This window comes from Mesitornis unicolor, unplaced genomic scaffold (assembly GCF_000695765.1).
Source record: "Mesitornis unicolor isolate BGI_N332 unplaced genomic scaffold, ASM69576v1 scaffold146, whole genome shotgun sequence".
Taxonomy (NCBI): domain Eukaryota; kingdom Metazoa; phylum Chordata; class Aves; order Mesitornithiformes; family Mesitornithidae; genus Mesitornis; species Mesitornis unicolor.
This window is the reverse complement of record NW_010192829.1, coordinates 115,115-137,349: the sequence shown is the minus strand read 5'-3', so window position 1 is coordinate 137,349 and position 22,235 is coordinate 115,115. Positions and strand designations below refer to the sequence as shown.

The 22,235-nt window shown below is 43.6% G+C and overlaps 1 protein-coding gene across 1 annotated transcript; it reads left to right on the top strand.

The window, feature by feature from the left end:
- Positions 1 to 5,058: 5,058 nt before the first annotated feature.
- SH2D1A (SH2 domain containing 1A) lies at positions 5,059 to 20,748 on the top strand. The gene is made up of 4 exons (XM_010187229.1): positions 5,059 to 5,195; positions 17,794 to 17,857; positions 20,214 to 20,349; positions 20,708 to 20,748. The coding sequence occupies exons 1-4, from the start codon at positions 5,059 to 5,061 to the stop codon at positions 20,746 to 20,748; spliced, it is 378 nt and encodes a 125-aa protein (XP_010185531.1).
- The last annotated feature ends 1,487 nt before the right edge of the window (positions 20,749 to 22,235 follow it).

Here is a 22,235-nt window from a genome sequence, read left to right as displayed (position 1 = left end):
CGTGTGCATCATGGAGAATAAAGTTGGAATCTGCACCTGCATCCAAACTTTAATTATCAACATCTTCTATTTTTTGCTTCCCCTTCCCGCCCCCCACCCAGCAACATGCATAGAATATTGTGACTTACCTGAAGGCTGTAGAAATAGATACTAATCTGTGAACAGTAAGCCCAAATTTCTTTGGTTTCTCCTTCTGTACTGATCTTCAGAACCCAACAGCTAATTACATATTTGCTAATTGTAGCCTGCTTTTTCATTGCAGCTCAAAAAGGAAATACGATAATGGTGATTCTGCAGGTACTCTGTAGAATAACCAACGCTCTACTGAATCCCAGGATTACTTTCTTATGTGAATAGCAAATCTTTGCAGATCCTATTCTATACAGTTGTTCTGAATATTTTATTGGATTGCACTAAAAATGAAAGTGACAAAAAATAACGAAAATCATATTTAAAGTTAGCTCTGGTTTAATGTGGCCTTTTGCCAGTTAAATATTTTTTCCAAAACATTGCAATAGTGCTGATTTGGAAGCTGCTTTTTTGGTACTTCTACAGCGATAGCATTTACGATAATACTGCTGTATCAGCAAAACTACCAACACAGGTATTTGACTTTTTATCTTGCTTTATAGCCCTTTATACAAGGCCTTCCTATAACAGTTCTGCAGTAGCATTGATTTCATAAAGGTCCCGAAGGTCATTCTTATTTTCAGTAACATAACAGTATCTGAAAATTTTAATTATGCTCTTCCATTAGCGTTGTAATATTCAGAATTGTTATAAAATTCAACAGTGTATAAAAATGTCATTGCTAGGGATGAATGAAGCAGCTCATCTGAAAATGAAAATCAGCCCAAATTGTTGCAGGTGTTCAAAAAACTTGAGATAATCTCATTTTGTCTCCCCTACCTCCACTTCTCAGGTACTTCTACAAGTTCCGATGCCTGAAATACCATCACAATTGATTTTTCTAGACAAAGGAAGTGCTTAGAGCCAATTATCTAAACTTAAGTACAACATTCGGTACAGTGCCGTGTAGGAAATTATTAGCGAAGATGGGGGATTAGCACAGAAACTGAAAAGTGAACAAGAAAGTAAGTAGTAGTAGGAGAAGATCAGTACTGAGGGCAGGTATAGAGCTTCCCAAGCATCTGTCTTGGGCCTGTTAGTATTTAATGTTTTTTATTAATGATGATGGCATAAAAAATAAGTGTGTGCTAATGGAATTTACCAATGGCATAAGGGAGGGCGGTACTGTCACTGCAGAGATGAATAGAACTCATTTGGGAAGAACTGAGTGACCTTGAAGACCAGGACAGGATAAATAGGATGAAATTCAGAAGGGTTTGAGTGCGAGTTCATACATCTGATCTTGTTAACCAGGTTTCTACTATGCCTGCATGCTCACGGTTAAGAATAAGGAGGGGAAAGACACAGAACATACAGAGCAGGATGTTTTCACCAGGGTAACGCAATGCTGGTAACGGTGTATGAGGCACATATGAGAAATCAGTCAGGGTAGTGCATACTGTTCACAAATGGCTCACTTCACTTTTGGGAAGCTACTGAAAAAGACTATTAGAGTGACAATGGTAAGGGAGAGCTTTAAGTGCGAGAGGAGTTTGGCAAAATAAGGCTGAGGGAGGCCACTATAAATATCGCATGAGCATAAGCTCCAGGAAGAAAAAACATCCATTTAGACTAAAGGACAACATTGGCACGAGAACAAATGAGTATAAATTGGTCATGAATATATTTAGGATGGAAATTGGAAGCAGGTTTCCAAACAACAGAATAGCAATGTTCTGCAATTGCTTTCTAGTGAGAACAGTGGAAACAACAACAACAAAAAACTCCACGCTACTTTTAAGACAGAGTATAATGAGTTTCTGAAAGGGATTCTATGATGTGTTTGGCTAAGATAGCGGAGAAGTAGACTTGATGACCCAAGAGGTCTATGCAGGCCTGTCTTTCTAAGCCTGTTTTCCATGTCCAAATATTTCAGAGCACTTTTAAGTGCTCCCTTTCCTTCATGTATTTTTTAGATAAATTTCTTATAGTGTACTGCAGGGACTGCTAGCTGGACCGATTTAGGGAAGGCACAAAACTGTGGTATCCAGAATATGCTGAACACTCTCCAAACAAAGCAACAGAAGCATCCAACATCCTACAGGGCAAGGCTTGATGTGCTTTAAGAAATCACCATTTTCAGTGGAAAGCAGTGGGGACTGAGTCCAAATGGGAGCAGCACCCCTTTGAGGCTTGGTTCTCTGTTGTTTCTCCTACTCCCCCGAGCCTGCCGCTCTAGTTTGCAGTTTGCCTTCTCAGCCCCACTGTGTATATGCAGCAGTACAAAAGAGGATGGCAAACAGCGCTTTAGATGCATAAGATTAAATGGATAAAAAATGGAGCAGTCAGTGGGAGCCTGAGGGGGTGCCAACAGTGCAAAGCTGCAGTGACGGTGGCTTGTCTGGGAGAAGAGGGGATTTTTCTAGCCTTGGTGGTGTGGTGCAGAGCTGTGCTAGCAGTGTCATGGTTTCTCTCTTCTCAGCCCAGGAAGCATCTATGTCCTTTGGTCTGGTTTATCCTGCTTGGTGTCTCAATGCATGCTTAGTATCCCTTGTTCCAAAATTCATCATTTCCATTACCTCAGAAAAGCTGTGTATCGCCTAGACACTGTGACCATAAAGGGATGGAAGTCCGGGCTTTGGGCTTCAGTAGCTGGAGTTTTATGGGTTCCTTACTGACAAAAGCAAACTTGAGTGTTTACAGCTCTTACTTGAGTGTTTACAGCTCTTTTACAGTAATAGACACTGCTTCATCAAATCACCGGGAGTGTGCAGGCTGCCCTGGTAATGTGGTGACTCCCTTATTAAGAGAGCATCTCATAATTAAAAGTTTTATGAGTTTCTACCTATGCTTTAGTTGAAATCTGATGAATGGGGCAATGAGATCTGCAGAATTGGATGACTCTGGTTGTTTTTCCTCTCCAGCAGCTAACTATGCACAAACTTTTTCTGAAATCAACTATTAATATTGAGACTAGGTTAAGAAATGGGAAGGTTAGATGAAGCTCTCAAGAGTACAGGTAGTTTGGAACAGGAGAAGAAATAGGCAGCAGCTTTATGAGGGAACAGTGCTTTGCTTACACCTTGTCACCATCCACATTAATCACATTTGTAGCAGGCAGCAGCTCTACCTGTTTGTACAAATACTTTAACAACTGGTTTGAAAAAATGAGCAGGATAGCTGAGTCCCCAGGTTCACGTAAACAGGGTAATGAACACCTACATAACAAGACACAAAAGCCATAAACACAGTGGTGGAAGTTTTTGGTCCCTCTTCAGCTGAGGTTTTCTACAGCTTTCTCAGTCCCTCAGGTGCTGGATGGAGAGGCAGCTTGCGTCCCTCTGAAAACTGCAGCTTTGCTGTCAGTGACTTTGGTGCGGTACCCGATGTGTGACTATCCTGTGCCTTGCTGGTCAGAAATGCCCACCCCTTGAAGGTAACAGCTAAAGCTATCAAAGGTCAGAACTGAAAGACACACGCTGTGAAACAATAGAGAGAAAACATTCTGATTGACTGAAAATTAAAAAGAGCGGCCCTTATTTTTGGTATTTTTCAAATTAATTTTTGTTCCTGAAATGTGTGTATCTAGAGAGCTATTTTTTCACCCATCCTTAACTTCAAATGGGACATCTCATTCTGTGAACACCTGGGTGAGATGATTTCATTCTGCCCTGTCCTGCTAGCAAACTCAATTTAAAATGAATCCATCAGAAGCACGAACCGTACGTATCACAATATTTTAGTGAGATATTACTCAGACACCCCGGTATGAGACCGTGGCTCATCAGGGGAACTCAGCAGCCTCATATCAGGGTTGAAATCAGCCCTGAGCTCGCTGCAGCCCAAAGGGGCCAGCCTGCTGGCCATGGTTGCAGGGGTAGCACTGCCTTGTTACTGCCATACAGTGCTGCTCAGCACCCGGAAACACGCACGGGTTTTCAGCAGGTGGAAATATTTATGGGAGTATAAAAGCGTATTTTCAGCTTTTTTTCAAGCAGACCCATTTGCAAGTATGTGCATATGGCAGCTTTTGAGTGATAAGTGTGCTGAGGAAATGTCTGTGACCAAACCAGGTGGAAGAAAAGCCATTTTCAGACATATCTCTGGATTTTGGCTGCCCACTCGTGCACCACACAAAGGTGACAGTGGCACTGGTGGCATCAGGAAGGATGTGAGGGTCCTCCTTGCCTATGCCGAGGCTGTTGCCTGTCTCCAGGCAGAACTAAAGAGCACCCCTTACATCAATAGCAATTAAACACCACCAAGCCTATGAAAATAACCACTCATCAGGTAAATTAACCAGGCGCTAGCATTTGCGGGCTCAGGAGCAGCCACCGTAGAGCAGAGGTCATACTTGGTACTTGTGGCCTGAGGCGAATTGCCTGCCGGGGTGAGAACAGAGAGGTCAGCTGGCTTCCTCTAGTTTCTCACCCCGGCAGTCTTAAGGATAAGAGGTTAAAAAATAATCCCTGCTTTGCAGAGGGCCTTTAGGGCCCTGCTTCACCCCTCTTTGTCCCTCCTTGGGTTAATGTCAGAGAAGACAGGCGCCCGGCATCAGCTGCTGACAGTGGTGCCACAGTCCTGGCCTCCCTGCCCCGACCCAGGGCGGCCATCGGCCCTGCAGCCATCGTGCACTTCATCATGTCATGTCCTTGCTGAGCTGGGGCTGCATGGGCGAGGGTGGGCTGTGAAATGACACCTCTGTGTGTGAGCTGTGATGCTGCGAGGATGTTGCAGCCTGCGAAAAAGGAAAACAAAAAGGGGCAAAGGAAAAAAAAAAACCACCACCAAAAAACCTGTACTCGTTCCTCACTCTTCCCTCAGCACTGTCTCAGGCTCTGCGGAGGCTTCAGAGGTGTGAACACATCCTGTTTACATCTGCCACCAAGATGGAGATACTGAAGGGAGCGCACGGCTGAGGAGCATTCGGAGGCAGCGCCGCGCACGGGGACAGCCGCCTGCCTGGCCGTGGCAAGAGACGGCCCCACCATGGATGCGCTGCCCATCTACCATGGGGCCATCACCCGCGAGGCTGGGGAGAAGCTGCTGCTGGCAGCGGGCACCGATGGCAGCTACCTGCTGCGGGACAGCGAGAGCATCCCAGGAGTCTACTGCCTCTGTGTGCTGTGAGTGCGGCCGGCCTCGCGCAGCCACCGCTGGGGCATGGGGCAGCTGAGGGCAGCAGGTCTGGGAGTGGGGTTCTGGGAAGGCCTGGGGCAGGTGGTGGTTGATTTCCAACTCTCACATTCAGATTGTGGGATGTTCCAACATAACAGTGACAAAAATATGGTCTAATATTACCATTTGCAGTCGTATGTGACACTTTTGTCTCCTTCCCCTTGACTAAGGCAGAAGGGTGCATAAGGGGTGTGGGATCCTTTAGAGAGCAAAGAGGAGCAGATTTTGCCTTATAGAGCCCACACATCCTATGGGCATAAAACAAAAGCAGAAAGCAGGCCTGGAGCATGTAGAAAGGACGAGAGAGGTGCCATGGAGAAGAGCCAGGCAACTTGGCTAGGGGTGGTGTGCGTGGCTTCTTCGTGCTGGATAATCCTCTTGCTTTCTGTCTGCTGTCTTCTGCTTTGGTAATGTGCTCACGGGTGAGCTTAGCAACATCCTCAGTGTCTTCTGTCATTGGGAAGGTAGTGTGGATTGCTGTCATCCAGAATGTGCCTTTGCTTTGGGATACGCTCCATCAGGCTGTGTGTCCCACAAGCCATTGGGCTTGGAGTAAACTACCTGTAAAGTACATGAAATACTGATGGCTGGTGTGTCTACCAAGGCTGAACAGACACTAATGCTTCAGCAGGAGAAGGAATACAAGAGAAAACTGTTTTAGGGCCAGCAAGAAGTGGGCTAATAGAGGGGTCACTTAGGTACCTGGCAAAAGAAAAAACAGAAGAGGAAAGAGTACTAAGTCAGGCTTTCCTCAGATGTCTTGAATACCTTTCCAACTATATGTAATTAAGCCATGGGTGAACATTATTATTCCCCTGAGGTAGACCAGGAAATGGAGGCATGCAAGAAGGTTATGGGCAATCCAGAAATACACGACCTTCTTTTCAGGGAAGATCTTTGTGGCAGAAGATGTATTCTTTCTTCTCTCATGAAATCAGAAGGTGAACCAAGATAGGTGCTACTCCTAAAAAATACCTTAACAGCTAGCTGAAAAATGAGAAATATGAAGCGTCTTGAGTTAAATGAAAATGGAATAGACATAGCAAGAGGTAAGGAGTGCTGTGATTCCTGTGATGGAAATAGGCAATAAAAGCAGAATCTTTTTAAAATAACCATCAAAGGAAATGATGATATATCTCCTTTACACTAAGAAGTCATTCAGTGCAGGTGAAACACTAAGGCACTATAGAAAGGGTCAGGCAGAAAGTTACAATGCTGAATAAAAGAGAGGATCCTAAAATTAGTCCACCATTAGTCTAAATCAGGGTGTAGGTATGTAACAAGGTCTTTCATCTGCACACAATCAGTTGGGAGTTTTTGCTGTATTAGTGGTAATTTACGTCCTTCGGAAGAGATTTCATGAATGAAATAAAAAATATAAGATGAAAATAGGAAGAACAGAAAGGACTGCTCACTATGAAGCTCTGCACTCTTTGGAGGAAAAGCGACTTCAATAAAAAACAGCAGCCTACCTAATTGTTTCTGGAAATTATGGGCCACTCATGCCTTCATGCTATGTTACATTCAAACATATATATGATAAGCAAAGGAGTAAAAGCAAAAAATATTACTGATTAATGCTATGCAGGCTTCTTATAGAATATAGATCCTCAAATTTTTTTTATAAGGAAAGTTTTCAATAGAATCTTGGATGAATCCAGATAAAAAATTAAATGAAAAACGTTTTCATGAGTGTGATCCAATATAGGTGGCTGAAAAATGCTAGAGCTAAGCCTTGGTTCCAATACTTCTTAATATTTCAATTCAGAGTGTTATAGAAGAAATAGCAGATACAGTAAACAACATATTACACAATAACTTTGGAGACAGTTATCATAAAGATACCAGGCAATGGTCTCACACTGAAGATAACAATGACAGTTTAAAGAAATGTGGGCCATAAACTAGAGAAGTGCTTTAACAGGCAAAAGTTTACCAAAGCAGAGCACTTTAGTGGAGAAGCAAGCAGGGAAGGCATGAGGGACGTAGATATGTATTCAATGGAGGATGCTATGCCTGGCTTTGGCAAAATAAACCAATGGACCCCCCCTCCCCGAATGCCAGTTGGGCCATCAAGCACAGAGATGAAAGAGGTGGCAAGAGTGTGTGTGCCTGAGAGCTTTGGTAAAACCTAAGTGGGAAACTTGCAGTTGCTGTATTCACTGTTCAAGAAAAAAAGAAAATAAAAGAAAGAGTATTTCTCTGGTTTTTAATATTTCCTTCTAAATAAACAATGGAAATTATTAGCAATAGCAAAGTTATTCAGAAATCTACATTTTGCTTCACGATTCATGCTGAAGATCACCCTAGGAATACCCAGATATATCAAGATTGGGTAAGTACTGGAAGTACTGGAGTGATCCTTGAATCACGAAAAGCAAAGCTGGTCAGCCCCTAGATACATCGCAATGCGTATCACAAAAAATTTTACATCTTTCCAATGAAAACTTCTAACAGAAATGAAACTGTTTCACACTGCCTGTGATGTTTCTATTGCTTTTAGAAAAAGAGAAAAATGGTCCAGTTTTTCAGAACTGAAACATGTTCAATCTGTCTTCTTTCCCCTTTCCTTGCTTTTTCCTGGAGAAGTAAAACAAACCTAAGACCTTCCAGCTCCCCAGACCAAAGACTTAAGATTCTTTTTATTATTTGACTGTGGGGGAAGAAGGGAGTTGTCAAAATTAAAAAGGCACAGTTGTGATGAAAAGAAACGATACATTTATTTTAAAAGTCATTAAACAAATATTTGGAATTACAATACTGTCATCAGCTTGAACTCGCGTAGGTGGCTGCTCTGCCCTTCCAGCTCCAGTAAATGGTAAATCCTGTTTAGGCTCACTCCTTTCCCCAAGAAACTGCCTGAGTTTGTAATGCCATCCTCAACCCCTTCATCAGCACCCCCCCAAAAGCCCTAACGCATTTTGGCAGTCTTTGAGCCTTCTAAGGCACGTAATAAGGGCAGCAGTGTTCACGCTCACGCTCATTCGCCTTTTGCTTTTCCAATTAAAAAGTGGAGCTCTGACCTTTAAAAAGGAGAAGAGTCAAAGACTTCACGAATCCCTTGTGACTGACACTGATTTTACAGGGCAAGCATAAAAGAGACAGGTAGTAGCATAAAACCTGACCTACAGAGATGGGTAACTGCGGCAGGCGGGCCCCCTGTTGTTTGAGCTAGAAAGCTCTGCTCTCTCTCCTCTGTTTCTCCTGAAGTATTGCTTCATCTTCCTTGCACGCTGCTTTCTGCTGTCCAAAGTCACGGTGTGTACATGGCAAGCCCACAAGCCTTCAAAGAGAGGATGTTTTTTTTGGTGTGGCTGTGGCAAAGCTCAAAGAATCTACTTTCATAAATATCTTAAGGCCACAATTAAACTATGCATGGAGGGGTAGAAAGGTTTTGATTTGCAGCAGCATCCCCTGGGGCTCTCATGAACAGAGGCACTGCCTGCAGATTTTGGCAAAGTTTTTTAATACCAGGTGCTCGCAGGATCTTCATTGTATGAATACCATTATTAAATTGATAATATATACTTTAAGGATGCTGTCCGTCATGTTTTGAATGTGTCAACAGAGGAGCACAATCTTTTATTGGAAATTTTTTAGGGTTGCCTTGAAAAGCAAGAGGATTTTTGCTGTTCCTGAAAACTGGGCGAAAAGAAACGCATATATTTGAAAAAAATGTATGTTTTACTTGTAAACATGTAGGACACTACAAGCAGTAAGCCACGGTTTTAGTACCCAAACCTGATTGTTCCAGGGAGCTTTACTGATCTGGTTTCCTCTTTGCTCAATACCCCATTTGACATTTTTGCACCCTCAGAAATCCTCTGTGCATGCTGCTCCTAATGAAGTCAAGGGGGGACACAGGACACAGCAACGGTGGCTGGTTTGAGACACAGCCTCTTAAACTGTACTTGAAAAATGCATAAATAAAATGCCTGAGAGTACCAAAAGCATCACTCTCCTTTACAGATATATGAGCTCACATGCAGAAACAAGCAGCTCATGCCTGAATTGGCAAAGATAAAGTGTTTGTAGTTTGGGTCTTAAAATTCATATACTTGAAAATACTTAGAATGTTAGTAGTTGTTTCAGACCTTTAAGTAAGCTAAAAATGACACACTTGTCAAACTGTATGTTCAGGTTATTTGTTTGAAACCAGCCATTCATGTACTGTGCTGCATTCAATTTGTGGAGAATAATCACAAGCTGGAACAGAAAGCTGCTCAGAGCTCTTGAAGCAACCGTAATGGCAGCAGGGAAAGGCTGTAGTCCTATCAGATTTTACGCGTGCTATTTTTTCTGTCACCATAACCACAGTGCACAAGTTCAGGCAACGTGCCGAAACTTTCTGGTGCAGCAGATGTATCAGCTGTACAGAAGGTGTAATACAGAATCACGAGCCAGCTTCAGCTTAGCGTTTCTTTTGTTTCCCATGTAATATTTTTATAGAAATGGCACAATAATTGGGTTTATTATAACACTGCACATCATCATCATCATAATTTAAAATGTAATTTGGAACGAAAGCTTCTCTCTGAGGAGGAGCCCCTCAATTCAAGGTTGCTGTTGCAAATATCACACACTACTCTGAGCTTCGAAAAAATTCTTCGACAGCACAACCGTAAATTCTACTGAGGCGAGTATTTCAGCTCCCTGCTAATCAGAGTGAGCTTCATCTCTGCTGAGAATAACGTGGCTAATGGACTTCAGGCATTGCAATGGCTTTTCTCGGAAGCATTTTAGAAAGTTAGACAGCCTGAATGGTGGGTAACCGCTACACTAACGAATCTCTAAATGACAGAATGGGTACAACCATTAGGTAAAGGAACCTAGATTAGCTCTACCCCGGTTTTGCAGGCTTGAGTTTTGAGGATTTAGTTGAAGCAGTTATTTTAGGATCAGGGATTTTATAGTCAGACCGTGCCTGCCTTGCTGTGAGAGAAACAGAAAATGTGACAATGAGCTACGCTGAACCACTCTCAAACAAACCGAGGAATGTTTCATTGAAATATGAAATAGTAGCATTTCCAGGGCTATTGACAGTGTATTATCTATTGCAGCTCTTGTGAGCTTTGCCTGAAGTGAAAGCAATTTCACCAGATAACCTTACTGAATGAATCTTTACCTTTGTGCGGTACTATGCCGGAGGACATCGTAACTCATGAAGCTTAGTTACTGGCCCACCATAAAGTAATTTCCTTCTATTTATCATCTCAGATTTGAATCAATTCTCAAATTTTATTTCCAAATTTAAAGAGATTCCTCTTTTGAGGCATTGCTTTTGGCTGGCATCACCTTGTACCAGACCAACAAAAACCCTGCTCAAAAAGGCCGCACACTCACTCATTAGGTAAATCAGCAGCATTTCTAGTGATGGTGAGGGGTGTTCAAGTGGTGAAGATGCTGGCAATCTTACACAGAAATCCGTGCATAAGTTCAGAAGCATATCACAAGATTTGACTTGCTCTTTTAGGCTTCTGTTAATTTCAGGAAAGAAAATCAAGGTAATGCATCTGTTTTTAATGCCATGGCATTATGGTAAGCTAATAGTGGTTACACATTCAGTATCACGGGTAAATTTTCTTTGTCACAAAAATTGTTGATGGGGAATCAGTGATGGAAGTGTAAACTCAGGTGGGTGTGTATAGAGTGCTGCTGTGAGTTAAGCTACAGTAACTCTGCTGGGCTTTTCAAATGCTGTAAACACTGATTTAAACTATTTTATTCACTCTTGCTGACATAGAGCTCATATCTTGCCCATCATCTCAACATGAATGCTACTTCTTCAGCTTGAGTTAGCTGATGGGTGGTAATTGCTAAGTTGCTGTACCTTGATTGTATGTCTAAAACCTAAATAAGGCAGGATCCAGACTGCTTGTCAACCAGAAAATGCAAATTCCAGGACAGAGTGAGGAGCTATAAGCTTAAATAGGATTTTCTCCTACATTAAATAACAAGACTTTTTGGCCTTTCCATGATCAATAAACCAAGCAGAAATATAACAATTCAAAAGGAAAAAGAAAGAAAGATGAAGGAGTTTAGGTGGATGGCCAGATCGACTGTTTCATCCTTTTTGGCAACTGTCACCTCTTGTCGCATGAGGGAGGCCATGCAGCTCGTGGGTACCCTGGGGAGGGGAGACCTTGATAAGCCCACATGCAGGCCCCCAGGCACAGCTGTGGATTCCCCTGGTCTCAGGAGGTTTGGCTCTGTGGTAGCCGTCTCCCACCCCTGTAACCGCTGTAGTGCCCACGCCATCACCCACATTCCCAGTCCAGGGTTGCCCACTGAGGCGCTGCCTGAGGTTGGTCCCTCTGCCGTAGCATTCAGGAGCTGATCCACAACCTCCATCGGACACCTGTGGGTGAGGCAGAAGTGGCTGCAGCCTGACCTCTCGCGCTCAGTACGTGATCTGCTGTGTGCCCTTGAACCTCCACTCTGAAAGTACTGAGGCCTCCATGATCTCTCCTGCAGTACTCATCTCTGTAGTATTAAGTGGATTCTAGGCATTATCTCTGTCTGTGAGATGAGGAGGCTGTTAGCTCCATTTCACTCGACAGTAACTGTAGCACAGGAACCTCACTCAGGTCTGCAGTACACTTTAGCTCTGGGTTCTCAATGTGAGGGGCTTGGGAACAGATTTTGAGACTAGCCGGTGTTATTCTGTACAGTCTGCTGACTTTGCTTGCATTGCTGAGGGCTGTTTCAATGTTTCATAAGTCTTCTGCTTCCAAACCACCCATCTTCTTTTCCTGGCTTTTTCACCTCTCCATCACTTTGCACTGCTCCCGGTTCAAGCCCACTCATGCTTCACCTCTGTATATTCCCTTCCTTACTCATTTGGTCTTATTCTTTCCCGGGGGTTCAGTTTTCATTGCTGTTTCCTTGCCCAGCTTACATAGACATGAGTCCCCTTTTCTTTCCTTCCCACCCCACTCACAGAATCACAGAACATTAGGAGTTGGAAGGGACCTCGAAAGCTCATCCAGTCCAACCCCTGCCAGAGCAGGATCACCAGACCAGGTCACACAGGAACACGGCCAGGCAGGTTTTGAATGTCTGCAGAGAAGGAGACTCCACAACCTCTCTGGGCAGCCTGGGCCATGCTCTGGCACCCTCACAGTGAAAAAGTTTCTCCTCAAGTTCAGGTTGCACCTCCTGTGCTCCAGCTTGGGACCATTGCCCCTTGTCCTGGCATTGGACATCCCAGAGCAGAGCCTGGCTCCTTCCTCCTTACATTGCCCTTTACAAATTTATAAACATGAATGAGGTCTCCCCTCAGTCTCATCTTTGCCAAACTGAAGAGCCCCAGCTCCCTCAACCGCTCCTCATAAGGGAGATGCTCCGCTCCCTCAGTCATCTTTGTGTCCCAAGGTCCCGGTCTTTCTCTCCAAGACGCCCAGTCTAAATTGCCTTCTGTTCTTTTTCCCTGCTAAACCAGCCCAGGCAACACACATGCATTGCTCGTGGCTTGAGACTGTGGACACTGCTGAGTGCCCATGGCACAGTGCAGCTGCAACTACTAACAACCTTTAGAGAACACCTCTCTTGCAGCCCTGACAGCCACCACTGCTTTCTCTCAGAGACTGCAAGAGATGTACCTTTCTTCAAGCACATGTTATGTCTTACTCTAAAAACTAGGCAAAAAACCCCCCAAAATTGGAAGTCTTCTTTTTTTTTGTTTAACATGAGAAAAGTACTGTTTGGCCTAACATGCCGCGTTTTCTGGCACTTCTGTGTTCTCCATCCTTAAATAAGGTTGAGGCAAACACTGAAGCAGCAAAATTTCTGCCTGAGAGGCTGAAATGTGGCAAAGTTATGAGAAACTGGGGTGTGTATAATGCTCAGGACCACTGTAGGCCACACCACTGCCCGGTTCTCCAGCAATATTGTGAAGTAAAATTCCAAAGTAAGTCAGGATGCAAGTATACCAGGAAAAAAGAACTGATTGGGAGAGTGCAAAGACATTAGAAGAGAAAGCTGTGTAAAGAGACAGAAATTGATGTGACTTATTGCTGACATGGCTTTTCCCCTTCTCTCTCTCTTTCTTCCTTTATATTTATTCCATTTTGGACCCAGAAATGAATACAAATTAGTTTAATAAAATTTCCCAACTCAGATACAAAACATTTGGAAATTATTTTAAAATATACCATGCAGCTGAAATGTCACGGTTAATTCTAATCTGCAGCATGCGGCTAATGTCCTCTGGCTATTTCAGTGGTGCAGAAGACTGTAATTCTTCACCTGTTAAAGCAAACGTGGCTTTAACAAGTCTGCTCACAGTTGAAAAGAAGGAGTGGAGAGGACAGGCAGATGCCATCTCAGTATGTCACCTGTGAATTATGCCTTTGTAGCTCTTTGGGAGGAATTTTCTATCTATAAAGAAAAAAGCCTATAATATAAAGTGGACTGTTTCTTGTAATAGCAACTTTTTCTAGATTTTCCTTTGACAAAGTTTTCCCAGTCATGATACAGCAACAGAGACTGTGCTAGTGCAGTTCCCAGCTGGTATAACACAACTTTTGTTATGGAGATGCAAAAAAAATAAGCGAGACAACACAAAAATATTATCGGTTATGACCAAACCACTCTTTTGTAAGTGCTGTCCATTATTGTCCTTATAGCAGTGGCCGTTTTCTGCTTTCCCTCATCAGTATTTTGGCATTTTTTGCCTTTGATTAAAAATTGATAGGGCCTCATTCGTCAAGCTGTTAATTCACAATTGCACCCGTCCCTTGAGCTTTACTCCCATGAAAGAGGAACTTCTCAATCACGAGTGAGGCTTGTGGCTGCCCTTGGGCCAGATGAACCAATTGGGAGCTCTTCGTTGGGTCTGTGCCTGGGTGTCGAGGGCTGGTCCTCCTCCAAGATGTGCTGGTACACCCGTGTCACTGTAAGAGTGCTCTCTGAAATCCTTCTCTCAGTGACACTTGTCTGTCTCTGGTTGATTTTGTCCAGCAGAGCAAGGCATTCTGGTCACTGGGAGGTGGACTTGGCATGCATCTCGGCACGTAATGGCTTCAAAGAACAAGCTGTGTGACTAGCACCATGCCCAGGCCACATGGTGTTTGGGTTTTGGCTTCAGCTACGTGACCACACCACAAAAAGGAACACTGTTACACTAGGAACTTGAGCAAAATGTAGAAAACTGGGCTGTCCACTCATGGTAGCTGGGGAATTTCTCATCTGCTGAGACCTAAGTTCCAGTAAATGCACTTTTCCATCTGCTTTTGTCTGCTGTTCAGTGTTGTGCACTTTGGAAGCTAATGTTCTATACGACCTCAATTTTAATTTTTGTGTTTAATTTTTGTTTTAAGAAAAAACACCTTGATCTTCCTACAGTCCACACTGATCTCTGTTAATGTTGGGTAGTTTAACTCATAAAAACCTTTCTCATGGGAAGCTGTGCCTGTGAAGCAGTAAAGAGAATTTGGCTCATCAAAATCATGTCACTTGCACATGGAAGGTAAAAAGCACTTTGAAGTGGTAATGAAGTAAGTTCCTGCTGCTCAACAGAAAGTTTTGATAAGATCATATTTGTATGGAAAGTACTTATCAGAAAAGCCTTAATTCGTTTTGTGGAAACAGAGATCCCAGTGGAATGTAGTTAGATGGGCAGACCTAGCTGTTCACCTTCTTCTGTTCAAAATGTGTCGTCCTCTCTTTGTGCATTTCCTTTGAAGAAGCAGGTGTGGTGGTCCTGGGCTGTGTCCGTAGTGGCAGTGTTTACTAATGGCTTCAGAGCTCACAACAGATGATAGTGTGCTTTTTCAGCTTGAGCACAGTGAATCCCTTCAGGCCTTTCCATCTTTCCTTCTCTGGGAAAAAATGTGCATTTGTCAGGTGAGTGGAGAGCTCTCGCTTGTCCCTTGCAAGGCTGTGATAGCACTGTCATACTCATACTGTTCTCCGTGCTATGCTTGCAGTGTCCGTGTTGCCAAATTCTTGTTCCTATTTCTGTAATACATGGGTTTCTAATCTGAGCTATCCATTGTGCTTTCTCTGGGCTCGACTAAGATATTTTACAGTGGATTTTTTGGAAAAATACAGGATAGGTGTCTATCCTATACCTCACCCTGGTTTGGCCCTGAATATTACTTTATCTGACCTCTGTTTTTCAATTTGTCCAGCTTAGTAAACCCTTCTGGCAGAGTGCTGAAAGCCATCAGACATTTCAGAGCCAGGGCAGCACCCCGGCCCCTCAACCATTTCAAGTCATACGACCTCTTAGGTAGAGAAAATAATGAAGGAAACAACAGATGGTAGCTTTCCAGACAACTGGCCATTTGTGAAAAAAACCAGAGTTCGAAGAGACTAAAGCAGTCAGAATGCTTTGGGATAATCAAGAACAAGCATGAGAAATATGCATAGTGTATTATTAAGAAGAAGAGGCAAGAGAGTGAGTTTTAGATTTTTACATATTGATTGTGTTGGTTTTGAGGCTTGAAAACAAATGGCTGTGTAAATGGTCAAATAACCCCTTCAGAGAGAGGGGGCAAAATGCCAGGACCTCTCTGGTGTTTTCCAGTACACTATGGCCTGTGAAGTCCTAGTTTCAGTAACCATGTATTGACTGGTGTGCTACATACGTGGGTGCAGGAAAGCCCTTCATGATTTCTAAATAGAAAAGATTAATGCAAACATCAGCTGCTCATGAAAAGCTGACAATACAGGCCCAGCTCTCAGAGGTTTTAAGAAAGGATGTGATAGTACAAGATGGTCTAAGGGCCCTAATGAGAGACATTGCAGTCCCTGAACACAAACATATCTAGTGGCTTAGAGGGATGTGATTTTAAACAACCGGGGTTGAGCTGTGGCCTCAGACACCAGTGAGCGTGGTGCTATGACATGGACAGAACAGCGTTGTCCTTCCATGTCGTTCCCTCCTCCTGCAGCTATAACAGGTACCTCACACCTCCTCCCAAGGGCTCTTTCTGGACCCATCCAAATCCTTGACAGATTGTAGCGGTTGAGCTTGCTGGGGAAGAAGTGGAGTAGCAGTGGCAGTTCTCCTCCTGAGGTTTCCATGAAGTGAGCACAGGCAGCCACTTTTCATGTCCATCTGGTGCCATGTCTCTGGGGAAAACGTTCCCTTGGTCAACACGAAGAGGTGGCTGAAGGTGTGGTGGGGCCATGGGGCTGCATCAGACATTTTCCTGATGGGGAGGGAATGTCTCAGGATGGGAGGGAACAGCTCTGGGCCTTCTGCCTCCATGTTGAATCACAGTGAGAGTGGAGAGTGGGAGAGCTCACAAACCACAACAGGCGTTTTTGCTCCTAGTTTCTGGAGTTAGAGCAGTGTGACAACTGTTAACAACTTCCTGCTTGGATAAATTATATCAGACGCGTCTTTGCAGAGGTTGCTCTAATGACTTTTTAACAAGAATTTATCCAGGAGCCATGACACGGAGCGTAAGTAATTGCAATCACACGGTATCTGTGTCGTTGATGGTTTTTGCTATTTTGTAGTAACTATTATAACACAATGTGTAATTGGAAAAGAAATACAGTATTTTTCTGCTTGCTTAAGAATTGACACGGAGCGTAAGTAATTGCAATCACACGGTATCTGTGTCGTTGATGGTTTTTGCTATTTTGTAGTAGCTATTATAACACAATGTGTAATTGGAAAGAAATACAGTATTTTTCTGCTTTCTTAAGAATAGGAATTGATGCTGAAATAGGGAATGGTCCCTTTTTTTTCCTGCTGTGTATTCATGTGAATCTGTGTGGTATGAATTCCAATCTTTCTCATCTTACCATGTAAACTAATGTTGCACCCATGGAACTACTATCAATTGTCTCTGCTTCCGAGTTAAATCTGTGGATATTGGTATAATAATCTACCATGTAAATCATTCACTGCTTTGGGTTCGTAAGAGAACCAAGACTCACTCTGGATATGAGTATGTCTTGTGTTATTATAATGTATGACTCCTTACTCTCGGAAGACTTAAATTATATTTAAAAAGAAGGAAGATTCCACACTGCTGTAAGTCTTATTTATCAGTATTTGAGAATTAGGATTGCATGGGCAAGGTAAAGAGTAATTTACCTGGTTTTCATTGGTCTAGCTTTTTAAATAAATTATAGTCATGCTATTGCTTCTGGGAACATCTGCATTTAAATCAATCACAAGACAGCAGTGCTATCTGCCAACGATACACCTTCTGCTTTTCCAGGGAAAGTGTGTCTGGTGTGTGTCAGTAAAAGGAGGTCACTGAAAAAAAAATATGAAAAAAAAAGAATGCTGAGGTAGGAATGTAGGAATGAAAGCAACATCATTTAACCTAGAATAGCTGAATATTGCTAAACTCGATCTGAGCCAGACCAATCCCGCTCATCCGAAAAAGAGCCCAGTAGGCTGAGCACTGCTTCTGGCCTGCGTCTCAGGTTTTTTTGTCTACCTAGAGCCTTTATGGGTGAATTTATTAAGGAAGGGTTAGCAGATGAACTGACTCCCTCATAACCGAGTGTAACTTTGGTGAAACCTGACAGTAGAAAAGAGCAATAAATACCTGTTGGTTTTTTTTTCCCCCACAGGCATCAGGGCTATGTTTATACCTACAGAGTGTCCAAGACAGAAACTGGGTCCTGGAGCGCTGAGGTGTGTAATTCTCCTTTCTCTTCTGAAAATTTCTACATCCTGTTTGATGTTCTCATTGATTTAATGAAATATATTAAAATGATTCATGTTTCTGCATAGGCTGATTTTCACCAAAGGTAATTGATCTTGAGTGTGCCCATCACTAAGATGCCTTGGTGCCACTTCTGACAGTCCTGAACTCATAAATTAATTCCCCGTTACATTTCAGCTGTTGTATAATGCAACAGTGCATTATTTTGCATCATTTTAAATGGCAAAAGTATCGTGCTCTTGTAATTTGACAAGCACAATCAGTTCCCTTCTACCCCGTGTACCATTAATGTCAGAATATTTAAGGAAATTATTTTCAATCGATAGTGTTTTAAAGTTGATTTCTCTCCAGATTAAATCATCATTGGTGCAAAACATATATATAGGGTAGCCAAAATTTGATATAAAATATATTTTCACCCATCTGATGAGAAACTGGCAAACCAAGTGTAGAATAACACCATTTGCAATACAGACAAATATTTAGGTTGATAGAATTGGGATGCTAACCTGTATTTCTTTTATGAAGGTCTTGTTCTTTGGATGTACTCTGTGTATTAATTCATAATTAGCTTTCTGTTTGCACGTTAATGAATGCTGATTACAAGCATTAAATAATTTCTAGACAGGCATAATTCCTTGGCCATTATTATAACAGAAGTGGTTGCAGTGCTCTGAGAGACGAGACTGATTCCAGGGGTGACTCAGAAGTGGATTTGGGAGTAGAAGTGACTCACGTTGCTGCAGAGTAAATAATTACCTGTGCCACCCACCCATCGGGTTGGTACCCAAGAAGAATTCTCTCATTCGTTCCTGTAAGGCATCAGGAGCACCCTTTTCACTGTCCAAGCAGGGGGGTTTTTGGGATGGGGTGGGGGCTGTCGCACACCCGGCGTGCCAAGTGTGTGGCAAGACACCTGCGACAAGCACTGGTGTCTCAGGAAGGATGCCAGGACCCCCAGGGATCCCCACCTGCACAGGATGATTCCCCGAGCGAGGCTGCAAGCTGCTTTGGCCCCAGGTAACATCAGTGGCTGCAGTGAGGTTTTTCTGGTGTTGTATAAAGCTGCTGCAACTCCTCCCATGACTTCTGCTGGCTTCCTACTTGTGGATCTTGGGCTTTCCGTCACTGTATTTTAGGCAGACCTCATCTGTATTTCACAGCGTGAGTGTCCTGAAGGCCCAGGGAAAGATGCTAGCTACAGCCCCATGATATCAACCCTTCTTTTAAGCAAGTGGAAAAATTTAAGTAAATGTTGCTGAGACCATGCTGGCCTCAGCTGTTAGAAACAGCAGCCTGGATCCAATTTATCCTCATGAAATGTGCCCCCAAGGCCAAAACAGGCTCCAGCTGCAGCTGGTGCTTTCCTGTCTCTGCTTCCTTCCCTGTGGCTGATTAGTCTCTGAGCAAGCTTGGGTTGCACCCGACTTTCAAGGGCTAATCCGGGAAATTAAAACTGCTAGCAAAATCCCAACCAGTGTGAAGCCACCAGCTGGTGACAGTGAAGCAGGATTTGCCCACAGCTGCTGGGTGAGAGCAGCATCCCTTGGGTGCCATAGCAGGACCTATGCTTGTCCTCCCATGACTTTGGTGGGGAGGAATTATTATGAGAATATCCTGAAGGATTTAACAGAAACACTGGATTTTTGATTAAGAGCAGACACAGTTTCCTTTCACAGTGTTTGAAAAGATGCTGATGTCGAAAGATAGAAAAACTCCCACTTTTAATAAATAGGTAACGTTTTGTTGAGAGAGATGGGAATACTCAATAAACATGTAAGCCAGTATTGAATGCTCAGAGAAAGGTTTGCAAGGAGGCTGTGTCCATGCCCGAATTTAGTGGTGTAAAGACTCCCCCTCTGTGGTAAGTGCCAGGTACCAAATTGTCTTACTGGTATTTCAAGGCTGGAAGTATCTTACTGATAAACCCCAGGCTGGAGGTTAAATCACTGGCTGCAATAAATCAGGGTCAGCAGTAGTGAAAGATCACTTGGGAATTTGTCCAGTAAACACAGCAAGCTCTGGGTTTCTCTTGTAGTGATTAAGAAATAACACCTCTTTACAGTCTTATATCACCACACCACTGGAAACCACTCAGTGCAGGGTGGCAGTGGTGCACCAGGGGAAGGAGGAGAGCAGTACGGCTCATTGACTCATTCAAGTGGGCACATCAGGGGGTGCAAGAGAAGGGCTGGCTCCTTCCCTGGGGGGTGTGTGCATTTCTGAGGACAAGGCTTCTGTGGCAGCACCTGGAGCCTGCCATGGAGCTGGCACAGATACGTGTGTGTGGCACCCAGCATGTTCTCTCACCTTTGGTTTCCTCAGACAGCGCCTGGTGTCCACCGGAGGCTCTTTCGGAAAGTGCACAACCTCATTTCAGCCTTCCAGAAACCAGACCAAGGCATCGTAACGCCCCTGCAGCACCCAGTCATCAATCACGCGAACACCAAATACCCTCCAGGTACTCATGGGGCAGAGGGAGCCTTGGCTGCGGCTGCGCGGAGCACTCCACAAGGGCAGGGATGGAGATTGCAGACTTACTTGCATCTTTGACCTAAACTAGCCAGCAAGGTGGCATGGCCAAAAATACGCCCTAATTTTGCTACCATGTGATCGAAATGCTGGCAATGAGGTGCTCATTAGGGACAGGGCCTGTCCACGTGATGAGAAAGTGAATTTTTCAATAAGCACTCCTAAGTGCTGTCGGCAGTGGCTGCCTGCCCTGCCCAGCGCCTTTGCTCTCGTAGGTGCAAACCTTCTGAGCCGTCCATTTTCCTGCAGTGATCATCCTGTCATATCTTTGTGATTATTTTTCTTAGGGAGGAATGAAGGCCATGACTTCCACCTGCAGCCATCATGAAGATGTTTCCCCAAGTGTGACATGACCGTAGCTTCCAGTGTCTCCTCTGGTCCATTTTCTAGAACAGAACGATTTATATGATAGTTAATACAACTCCATGAGTTTTCTTGTAACATTTACAGAAATGTGTATTTCTAAGAATTTCTAGCTCAAAATTTAGAAGTTTTAAGTTTCAGAATGTTTTAAAATGTTTTCCTTCTTTTTTATTTTCTAAGAGAGGATTAAAAAAAAAAATCAACTATTAAGTAGTGTAACGTCTTTTTTTTTCACTTTGTAGTCTCAAGTACAGAATATTTTTTCACTTTCAGATTAGTTGCTAAATAATTAGTTATTAATTTTAAATTGCATATCTTTGGACTCTGCTTTGTTCTAGGTGGCATTTATGCAGAACTGGACAAGTCCCCTTTTATAACTTTAGAAAAAATTGCTTCCATTAACATGTCCTTGCCTTGGGTGGGCTGTGTGTCTGCCACTCACACAGTTCCTAAAGATATTCCAGAATTGGTGCCATGAGGATCCCCACTGACAGAGCTAAATGGGCTGCAAGTGCAGGATTCAGCAAGGCTATGCTGCTCCAAGCAGCATTTGATAAGGCTCAAAGGTTTACTGTGCGTGTGTGTGTGTGTGTGTGTGTGTGTATACACAAGAGTTTGTGACTGAGAAAGCGTGAGCAATAAAACATTCTTCTGTGAAGCCCAAGTTCCTTGTAACCCAGCAATGGGAATAAATAAAATAAAACATCGTAACAGGGACCGGTGGGCAATGCTGTTGCAAAGCTGTGATTATTTCAGTTCATCACTCAGTTTCTCCTTAAATGAAGGCCAAATTTAATTTGCGGTGAAAAGTCCTATTCTCCTGGCTAGGCACCTCGTATTTTACGCTGCGTGTGCATGTGTTGCTCTGCACCTCCTTTTTAGAGCTGCTTGTTGGTTGAACAAGGGTCTTACCTTAATACAGTGCCATATCCAGCATGATTTACTCTTTAACAAAATATTTTAAAGCTGGTTTTCCTTTTTTTTTTTTTATTGTTACATGATTCAGCAAACGTCAGCCATGGAGGTGCCGAACTGCCCACATCCGTACGCACCCGCTGTTTTGCTGTCACTTGGGCCCGTTGAACCTTTCCCTGCTGGGTGCCCCAAAGGTTCCCCTGCCGGCTGTGCATCTGTGGCAGCTGCGCCCTGGTTCCTCTCCTGCAAACCGTCCTTTCCCGAAGCCAAGGGATGCACTGGCTCCTGGCAGAGTGCATGCGTGCCCCCAGGCTTCCCAGGATGGCCCTTTTGCTCTCTCAGTGCTGGTTCTAAATGCCTGGTGTACCTGGCCTCTCCCGGGAGAGGGAAAGGGTGTGCTTGGAAATGATCCCTGGCAGATGATCGCACTGTGGTGGGGATAGATGTAGAGGGAAGTACTTTGCCGAAGGGCTGTTTCTTATAGAAATGTCCTATTGACTTCAAGCAAATGCTGAGGCCGTCAGTGCTGCAAATCCT